The 10,289-nt window shown below is 40.3% G+C and overlaps 1 protein-coding gene across 1 annotated transcript in view; it reads right to left on the minus strand.

Annotated features, from left to right (window-relative positions):
- Positions 1–10,289, minus strand: part of mamdc4 (MAM domain containing 4) — a gene marked incomplete in the record, with an annotated part of 22,119 nt that overhangs the window by 5,787 nt on the left and 6,043 nt on the right. The window contains 16 exon segments of the mRNA XM_014024834.1: positions 961–1,051; positions 1,857–1,984; positions 2,064–2,201; positions 2,285–2,501; positions 2,604–2,731; positions 2,816–2,950; positions 4,306–4,410; positions 4,483–4,591; positions 4,717–4,856; positions 4,938–5,075; positions 5,142–5,234; positions 7,448–7,564; positions 7,652–7,742; positions 7,818–7,973; positions 8,176–8,279; positions 8,918–9,063. Of these exon segments, the coding sequence (XP_013880288.1) occupies positions 961–1,051; positions 1,857–1,984; positions 2,064–2,201; positions 2,285–2,501; positions 2,604–2,731; positions 2,816–2,950; positions 4,306–4,410; positions 4,483–4,591; positions 4,717–4,856; positions 4,938–5,075; positions 5,142–5,234; positions 7,448–7,564; positions 7,652–7,742; positions 7,818–7,973; positions 8,176–8,279; positions 8,918–9,063 (2,036 nt within the window).

Here is a 10,289-nt window from a genome sequence, read left to right on the forward strand (position 1 = left end):
CGTTTTTTCCCTCAAAAAAACTTTATTTTCCGCAAGGGAAATAAACAACATGTAAACAAGACAAAAGAAGTATCACAGGACCTGTTGCAAGAGACAAGAAAAATGTAAAAACTGTTTTGAAATTTCAGTCAGTGGGCATGATTCCACTACCCTGCTAACAGTTATTAGTGGAACAATGTTTTTGTGTAGCGGAGTAGCTTGACTTTGTTTGTTACTAACTTTGAAAACCGTTAGCAAAGCAATTAGCTTTTCCTAAATGAGTTTCGCCAACTTTAAGTCTGCTAATGGCTAGCTAATATCAACAGGTTTGTAACAGGCCCACTCTTATTTAGCTTGAAGGAGAAGAAAACACTGAAAACATGTGAAGCAGACTGAGTGACAGTCGCCTTAGCGGTTAATAATTAACTATTAGCGTTAGCTTCCACAGATTTTTACTTGTTTAGCGTTAGCTTCCAATTTTTTTAACACGTTTAAAGGATTTGTTTTTTAATACCTTTGAAAACTGTTACGGACCAATTAGCTTTGGCTGAATTAAGTTTTTCCATCTTTAAGTCGGCTAACAGCTAACTAACAAGCTAAAAGTCCCAACAGTCTTTAGCTGGAAGGAGACAAAGACGAGTGATGCAGACTAATTGACGTTGGACTTAGCAGTTAGCTTCAGCTTATTTATTTTTTTACATGTTCAGAGAATTTACTTTTACAATAACTTTGAAAACTGTTGGCAGAACAATTAGCCGTTTAGCATTAGTGAAGCTATATTTTTAGTTAGCGATTGATGAGTTAGCGAATGTTTGATGAAAAATGGATGGTTGAGAAAGGACATATGTCTTAAATTGTCTATAACTGGTCACCAATAAAGACTTTTTCGTTTTGGAACGTTGGTTTAAACGAAGATGAACAAAAACCAACAKGTGTAAACGTTAGCCTGTGGTTTTTGGTAGCTGATGAATAAAAACAGACCTTGATCTTCACACGGGTGAGCCGACAGGTAGATGTCGTCGACTGCGACGTAAGAGTTTCTGCCTCCGGCTCCGACCACCTCAAACTCCAACTGCGGAGCGAAAACAAAACCTAAAGTTACAAACTTTGTGGGGTTTTTTTTTGTGTGGTTCCTGACACCCATGATCCAAACTGTAAAACAAAACGGCTTGAAAAACATTAGAAGTCTGGTGATCAGTAGATCCAGTACCAGAGAGAACCGGTCTACGGGGGTCACTTGTTGCACTCGTTTAAGGCCCCAAAGGGTTTTCTTGAAGTTTTTGCTCAAAATACCAAAATATAACTGAGTGTACCTGAGCATTTATAAACTCTACTTAAATAATCTTGGTTTCAAAATAAAGCTACACTTGGTAGATTTCATCAGAAGTGTTAGTATGAAAACAGCTGCTGTGGTTTTAGAGATATTGAGGATGAACTTAATTTCTTTTTTCACTCCCACCTGAAGATTTTTTTCATTAGACAGTATATAACCCATTTAAAACCATAATGAATCAGGCTAAAAACTCTTGGAAACCATAAATCTACTTGTGGACATCACCTGTGCAAAGATTCATGCTGCTAAAATGAACTGGAGCAAAGTTACAGAGGTTTTAATAAAGAAATAATTTAACATTTAGTCATTCTGCACAGGACAGACCATGATGGTTCCATTKATAAATGTTAAGAAATCTGAAGTTTTTACGTCCATGTCCTTGTTTTTACGTTTCCATGAACCTTTAGCTAAGATCCTTAGGTTTATTTTGATACCAAACATGTCCAGGTTCAACTGACAGATCTTTAGTTAAAAGAAGCTAAAAGAAATAGAAAACAGAAATAAACTGTTTCATGGGGCTCAAGAGGTTACGGCTACGATGCACCTGCCAATCAACGAGTCCACTCGTGACGTTGCCGATGCCGTGGCGCCAGACGTCTCCTACGTTCGTGAAATCAGAGAAGATCATCAGCCTCGCTCCTCTCTCCGGCTTCACGTAAACKGTAAGATAACCTGCAAGGAACGCACGATTAGACGGGTTTTACTAGGACGTAGCGGTCGGTCAGTGTTCTGAGGGGAGAAATTTGCTCACCGGAGTTCAGTCCTCCCATGTGGTACCAGAAATACACACACTGTGTTCTGGTGGTTCCCGGCTGAACCGGGGAGGAGAGGGTAGCGGAGGTGCGGGCGGGAAGGATGTCTGCGTCGGTGTTAACCATCATATAGTAACCTGGGTAGAAAACATAAGTAGTAAAACTTTTATTTTTATGATTATTGGGGGAAAAAAAGGTATTTGTTGGGACTTTCTCTGACCCAGCTCGGTCTCCAGAGTGTGGTCTGTTTTGGGTCCTGCCATCGTGGTGGCGTATCCGTTGCGATGGAGCCAACGGACTTTACCGGCGCTGCTGTAACCACACCTCTGGCCCTCGAAGGAACACATCCTCGGTATGGTGCACGGGCGGTCCAAGAACGCCACGTCGTCGATGGCCACYCGCCCGTCGAAACCGGAGCGAACCGCTTCGAACATCAGCTGGAGGTGGGTCGAAGTTTAGGTTCAGAAAAAAAGAAAACAAACGTTAACCCCCAACCCCCGGATTACGCAACACCTTTTACTGTACGAGCCAGGAAATACCTGAAAGGTTGCGAGCTGGTGCGGGACCGGGCACTGCGCTTCGTGCCACACGTTCCCGTGAGCTCCACTGCGAGACCACAGAAGGACCTCGTAATCGTTCTGACCCGTCAGCTTCACGTTTAAAGCACCTGGATGAGGAAGCGACAGAAGAAACGCTTGTTAAACAACAGCAAACGAGACGAGGTTTGTCCGGTACTGTCGTAATCGTTCACCGGCGTTCGGTCCGTAGAGCTTGTAGAAGAAGGAGAGGCAGTAATCTGTGGGAGTTGGTGGTTGTGGGAATGATATCAAACGCCCAAACGCTCCTCGTAGAGATGGGCTCCACGTGTCCACGACAAGACTCCTGCCTGAAGATCAGCAGCAAGYACTAATCAGGTCAAAGTGTCGTTTGTAGGGTTTTATATTTGATTCTTTAGTGTTTCTCTGTTCCCTTGTGTTACTGTCTTTACTCCAGCCCCTCCCGTCCACACCTGATCCTCGTGTCTCGTCCCAGCTGTTCCTTATTGTCAGTTAGTCTCTACTTCTCTCTCGGCGTTGATGGGCATGGTTTCGCTAATCGGCTAACAGCTAACAGCGGAACTAATTTTTCATGTACCAGATTATCTTTTTCATTAACTTTAAAAACCGTTAGCAGACCAAATAGCTTCCACTAAATTAGGGTTTGCCAATCTGCTAACTGTTAGCTAACAAGCTAACATTACCAGGTTTGAGCCAGCCCCACCAGTAGGTGTCGTAGTGATTAGCTGTTAGTGTTAGCTTCCACTAATTGTTACTTGTTCAGCGTAAGCTTCTGCAGTTTTTTTTATGTAATTAGAGAATTAACTTTTTCACTAACTTTGAAAATGTTAACGGACCAATTKGCTTTCGCTAACAATTACCTAACAAGCTAAKAGGTTTGTCAYTTCCAGCGGTCTTCAGCTGGAAGGAGACGAACCTGTGTGTGTTAGCTTTTGCTAATTTTRACTTGTTTAGRGTTAGGTTCTGCRATTTTTCTTTTAAACATARTTAGCAACTTAGCATTAGCAAAGTTATCTAGTTAGTGTYRTATTAGTTAGTGAAYCTAATTTTCTGGTTAGCTGTGGCCACCACTGGGGATTTTCCATCTGCTACTGAAATTAGCTTTGCTAGCATCTGGGAAAGTAGCAAAACTGTAGGGTTTTTCTGTCCCAAATCATATTTAGTTTTTAGTAATGAACGGTCTGCCTGTTTGCTAACAGCTAACTCYTAAACATTAACAGGTTTGTGTCGGTTCCACCTGCGTTCTGCTGGAATGAGGTGAAGATGTGTGACGCAGACTGAGTGACAGTCGTCTTAGCAGTGAGTGATTAGCTGTTATTGTTAGCTTCCGCTTATTTTTACTTGTTTAGCCATTTAAGTTTGCTAACAGCTAACTAACAAGCTAACGTCAACAGGTTTATGTCAGCACCACCAGTCTTCAGCTAGAAGGAGACAAAGATGTGTGATGCAGATTTAATACTAGTTTTCTTAGCGGTTAGCGATTAGCTGTTAGTGTTAGCTTCAGTTTTGGTTTAACGTTCAAGAGCTACGTATTTAGCAGATTACGAGTTAGCAAAGTGTCCACCACAGCCTGTCAGTTTTGTTATTAAATCAGCATATTTTTCTTATTTATTTACTTTTTATGCTCCCTGGGTTCTTCGTGTACACAACGTGACACCAATGAGGTACGTTTTTTTGGGCTTACCGGTTCCAATGGTGTGGTCCATCCCAGTGAGGACAAACCAGTCAAAGTTGTCACTGGTGTCTTGATACCATGCACACAATCCATCCTCAAAGTTACACGACAGTCCTGTCTCAAAGAAAGACTTGTTCAATTAAGTTTTGAGATGATTCGAGGTGAAAAACATGAGGAAAAAGTTACCTGTTGGCGCAAACGGATAATAATTAGAATGACAGCTAATGAAGCTAACGTTCCCCACTTTGATCGTCTCGTTAGGCTGAATTTTCACAGCACGCGATTCAAATGCCAGCTAGAACAAATTAAAACATCAGATTTCTGATTTTTTTTTTCATAAACACATGACAAAGTCGATCTGGGCGTGAAAAAACTTACAAACAAATAAAACTTGGTTTTAGAGAAAAAAAAAAGGCCAACCTGGAAGCGATGTTTCCTGACTCCAACGTGGATGTCGGCGTGCTGCCAAGCATCCTCGTGGTTTCCTGTTTTCCCGCTGAACTCCCACAGTTTGGGTCCCACGCCCAGCGAGCTGTCAATCACTCTGACTGACAGCTCCCCTGAAACAAAGAAACACGATCACAGCTGTTTCTATCCAGGGGAGAAAGTTAACCAGTTACACTCCTTTAAATAAAATTTACCAATATGACTTAAACTCCCAGCGAGAGCAAAATCAAAGCTGAGGTTACAGGCTGGACCGGTGGGGCCCAATAGGGGGGTTCGGGTCTGCGCCTGTGTTAGCTGCTGGCCTGGAGCCTCGGCTACATATAGATACTCCTCTAAGAAACATCAAAGAAAGAGGTTTAGAAACACAACTAAAAGCAAATGAATTAAAGTGTTTGTACCTTCAGCTGAGTCATTTTTAAACAGCATCCAAGTTTGGCTCCCAACGCTGGAGTCAGTCCATCCTGAGCTGCCTTCAGGGTACGAGAAATCCCCTGCAAGAAACATTTATCAACTGTAGACATCCACATGAAGAGGCAAGAGATTTGTGTGGATCATGTTTGTTAAAACCAAAGCCGAAGAAAAAAGTCGATGATTAGTTTTGACAACCAGTTTTAACCACTTATACATCCAATGAATATTTCTGAGCATGTATCTACAATCTCATATCAACCAAACTCTAGGGGGCGCTAGAAACACACCATGTTATTACCTCATAAATAGTAAATTCAGACTGACGCGAAAATCATTCCTGAAAATCAAACCTGCCGTGTTGAGAAACTACGGTTTTTGTTACCTGCCGCCCACTCAACTCCAGATATGTAAGTTAGTGGTTTTATTTTCTCCTTCTGAAAATGCTTTTATATGAACCCCTTCGGACGTTTACCTGAATAATGAGCCTCACCTGTTTTACTCTCATTTCAAATTACACACCTGCCACAGTCACTAGTGCGTCGTTCAGATCTACACGCTACTTCGTAATTTTACCTGCATTTGACCTGTGGCAAGTGCTAATTTCCATCCCTGCTTCTAAATATTTGTAGGTTTATCCAACCTAATGGCACATTAATAATGAAATTATAGTCCCAATGTCCTCAAATGAGGACTTTATCTTTACAGACATTGTACTTTGCTTCAGCTCTAAAAAAACATCAAATTTGCCTGCCTTATGAAGCTAAAGATGTAACTGTGCATAAATACAACTGGTTTCATGATTAAAGCCTAATCGTACTGTAGATTGACCCCTGCCATCTTGTTTTCACACAAATGAGTGTAACATTGTCATGAGACCACTAGAGGGCACTGATAGTGTCCTTTAATGAGGCCGATGGGTTAAAGTTGTTCAGCACTGCAGGTGTTAGGGGATAGTTGTTTTTATTTTTGACTTTAAGTTGGCTAAATTTAATTTAGCAGATCCTAATAGACCAATTCATAGTTTTTTGTGAGCATAGCAAAGCCTAGCTCTTCTGGGTCACAGGTCAACTGGGTAAAAGCTGAGGTTGCTCTATGAACGCCATTGGAATTATGCAAACTCAGTAAGCTCAAAAAGCACGTTTAGATATTTATGACAAATGTCATCTACGATCCTAAAGGAAAGTTTAACACAACTGTGTTTATAGCAAATACATGGGGTTTGTATAACAGTTTACCTGTTGAATTTGTGCAATTATAATGGTGTTTCGATAGCAACCTCAGCTTTATCCCATAATTTTATTTATTTGTTTTTATTTAACCTTTATTTCACCAGGTAAAACATTAAGAACAGTTTCTTACTTACAATCTTGACCTGAGTGCAAAAACAAAAACATGAGGTCGGCTCGCTTTGCGCATTTTTGATAATTTCTACTGGTCCGCTAACATTGTCCAAAGTTAACAAACCTGTTGATGTTAGCTTGTTAGTTAGCTGTTAGTGGACTTAAATTTGTCAAAACCTAATTTAACGGAAGCTAATGGAGACCTTCACTCTATTTTTAGAACACGAGTCACATGACTACCTGTGTATCCGCTCGACACTGCATACAAACTCTCAATCAACGAGGCTATTAGCCAACTTTGTGAAAAGACTAATCCACTAAATGAAAAGATTTGCTCCGCTATTAGCAGTTAGCTGATAAACAAAACAAAAAAATTAGCAGCAGCTAATACTAACAGCTAATCACTACCTGCTACAGTCTGTGTCATACATCTTCATCTTATATGAACAGGTGGGACTGAAACAAACCTGTTGATGTTAGCTTTAGTTAGCTGTTAGTGGATTTAAATTTGGTAAAACCTAATTTAGCGGAAGCTAATTTGTCCGCTAAATCAGTGATTCTTAACCCATAGAACGCGAGCGCCACCTTGAGGGCCTCAAAAGAACAACAGTTTTTAACTTTGGGCCGCAGAGGGCCGCGAGACCACATTGATTTTGAATAAGGTGCAATACACTTTCTCACCACGAGTAGTGGTAGTGCGCCACTAAGATGTTTAACAACTTTTTTAATATGTAGAAGAAGAACCTTAGTTACCAGCTAAGAATGGAAAACATGAAAAGTAGAAGCAAATATGAAAGCAACTTGTCAAAAAAAAGCTTGTCACTAATATGAAGAGCAGCTTCTGGTTCTAACACTAATCCGCTAAATGAAAAGTTAGCTCTGCTATTAGRGGTTAGCAGATTAGCGGAACTGTGAAGTGTCGGTTTCATGCAACCCAAACAGAATCCACTCACCYCATTTGGCCTCGTCCTGTCCTTCTGCACAGTCAACGTGAAAGTCACATATTTTGTTTGGATCATCGATGCATGGCTTCTTAGGAGGTTCTGGGAACGCGTCCAGTGAGTGATTTACTGGAAGAGAAGAGAACGTGACAAGGATTTACCAAACCAGAGGAGAAAATGACTTTTGTCTTTTGGAAGTTGAGATAAAAATCATACCAGGTGACAAGCGGCAGTCAGGCGATAACATGATGCTGTCGACGGCAATTCCTCCGTACGCAAAGTCTCTGATTGCTGCCATTATCACAATCTGTAGGAATATTAAAGGTTTTATAATTGAATGTAATGATTTAAATACCTGGATCAACATGCCAGAAGCATTCACCTGGAAAGGTAAGTCGGCTACGATCTCCACCTCCGCTTTCACCCAGAGATCCCCTAAAGCTCCGCCCCTTTTCCACACCGGGTAAATCTGTCGATCCGACACCATCACCGTCAAACCTCCGGACCGCGGCCCAAACTGGTGAGTGTACATCACCATCTGCGACGAACAGGAATCACCTCGTCTTAGTTTGAAATAAACTTATTCATTTAAWCTTTTATGTAACACTAAAATAAACAAAAAGTGTGAACACAGCAAAACCAACCCTGAAAGTGCTGCACAGAACACCTTTGTTACATTAAAAACCAATTCTCAACAGTAAACAATGGTAGAAAGGAACAATMATCATTCTTTGACTCACTTTGCAGGGATGTGTTCTGTTGGTGGGTTGAAGAGGTGGACTTTGAAACGCAGCCCAGTCCATTGTGAGACCAGCATCAGGGACAGTGACGTACAGGAAGTGACCTGTTATATCAATATTATTATTATTATTATTATTATTATTGCACATTTATGCTTAAAGTGCCTGTGACATGCTTATCCTTCAGATACAAAAAGTCAAAAAAGCTTTGTTCTATTTAAGAAACTTGGCATACCACATATTATTTTGCCCATTTGGACACATAACTGGCCGGTTTTCTTTTTAAACTGGCTTGGCAAAAGGGAAACAGGAAGTGACATCAAAGGGGAACTCCTTTAAGAAAAAGAACTCACTGGTCTTTGTTTATTGAAACATTAGGATTTGAACTCTGACTTGTTTTTTTTTGTTTCTGTCTGATAGTGACTCAAAATATTATAAAACATCAGATTCCTCTCCACAGTCTGGGTTGTTGAGCATTTCAGCTTAGCTCTGTTTACATTCAGACATTCCCCTTTGACGTCACTTCCTGTTARTTTACATGCAAATATCTCAACAACTGTTCARCTCAGCAGCATGAAAATTATTTTGTAAAATGTTCTCAGTGTTATCTTTACAAAAATGCATTTGTATTKTTACAAACGTTTTCATGTCACAGGRACTTTAAACCTTTGGTAAGCAGCTGTAATTTTGGACCCAACTGTGAGAGATTTAGTAGAATCTGACCAGTCAGTTTTCAGGATACCTGATGCCGTGTTGGTGGAGTGATCTCTGCCCGGACCTTTCAAAGGATCCGATCTGGAGATGTTCTCCTGATTCGTTCTTTTCCATTTCAGTTTGGAAAGTGACCTCAGGTCCCAATCACACTGGTCCTCATCAAAGTCACAGAGACGGTACCCATCTGGTGTAAAAAATAAATAAAAACCATGATCACAAGATCAGAAACACATCAAATAGAACCAAACTGACTTTTCTCTATAAGCTACGTTAAGCACTTCTGAGATCATCAGTAACATTTGGAAAGCTTTGTTATCCCTTTATACTTTTTTTTTCTTTACCTTCAATTTTTGCTTTTTTATTTAACAAAAGGCACAATAAGCTTTTCTGTTATAGATTATTAGATATTTAGTGAGTGTCAGAAGGATTCAGGCAGCTGTGTGAAGAGCTAACCAAAACGTTAGCTTCACTAACTCATAATTCAATAACTAAAGATAGATAAAATATGTAAAAAAAGATGGCACAAGCTAACCTAACATCTAGACAAGTAAACTTTAGCTGAAGCTAACATAAACAGTTATGCGCTAACATAATTTTCACTGCGAACTAGTGCGACTGACACAAACCTGTTGATGTTAGCTTGTTAGTTAGCTGTTAGCAGACTTAAATTTGTCAAAACCTAATTTAGCGGAAGCTAATGGAGACCTTCACTCTATTTTTAGAACACGAGTCACATGACTTCCTGTATGTCCGCTCGACACTACAAACTCTCAATCAACGAGGCTATTAGCCGACTTTGTGAAAAGACTAATCCACTAAATGAAAAGATTCGCTCCGCTATTAGCAGTTAGCTGATAAACAAAACAAAAAAATTAGCAGCAGCTAATACTGACAGCTACTCACTCACTACCCGCTACAGTCTGTGTCATACATCTTCAACAYYTGGGACTGAAACAYACCTGTTGATGTTAGCTTTAGTTAGCTGTTAGTGGATTTAAATTTGGCAAAACCTAATTTAGCGGAAGCTAATTTGTCCGCTAAAGCAGTGATTCTTAACCCATAGAACGCGAGCGCCAACTTGAGGGCCTCAAAAGAACAACAGTTTTTAACTTTGGGCCGCAGAGGGCCGTGGGACCGTATTGATTTTGAATAAGGTGTAATACACTTTCTCACCACGAGTAGTGGTAGTGCGCCACTCAGATGTTTAACAACTTTTTTAATATGTAGAAGAAGAACCTTAGTTACCAGCTAAGAATAGAAAACATGAAAAGTAGAAGCAAAAATGAAAGCAACTCGTCAAAAAAAGCCAACGTTTGTCACTAATATGAAGTGCAGCTTCTGGTTCTACCATGAAGTATTTTAAAAGTTCAAAACATTATCAAATACAGTTGCAGATACAA

Source organism: Austrofundulus limnaeus, unplaced genomic scaffold (genome assembly GCF_001266775.1).
Source record: "Austrofundulus limnaeus strain Quisiro unplaced genomic scaffold, Austrofundulus_limnaeus-1.0 Scaffold441, whole genome shotgun sequence".
Taxonomy (NCBI): Eukaryota; Metazoa; Chordata; class Actinopteri; order Cyprinodontiformes; family Rivulidae; genus Austrofundulus; species Austrofundulus limnaeus.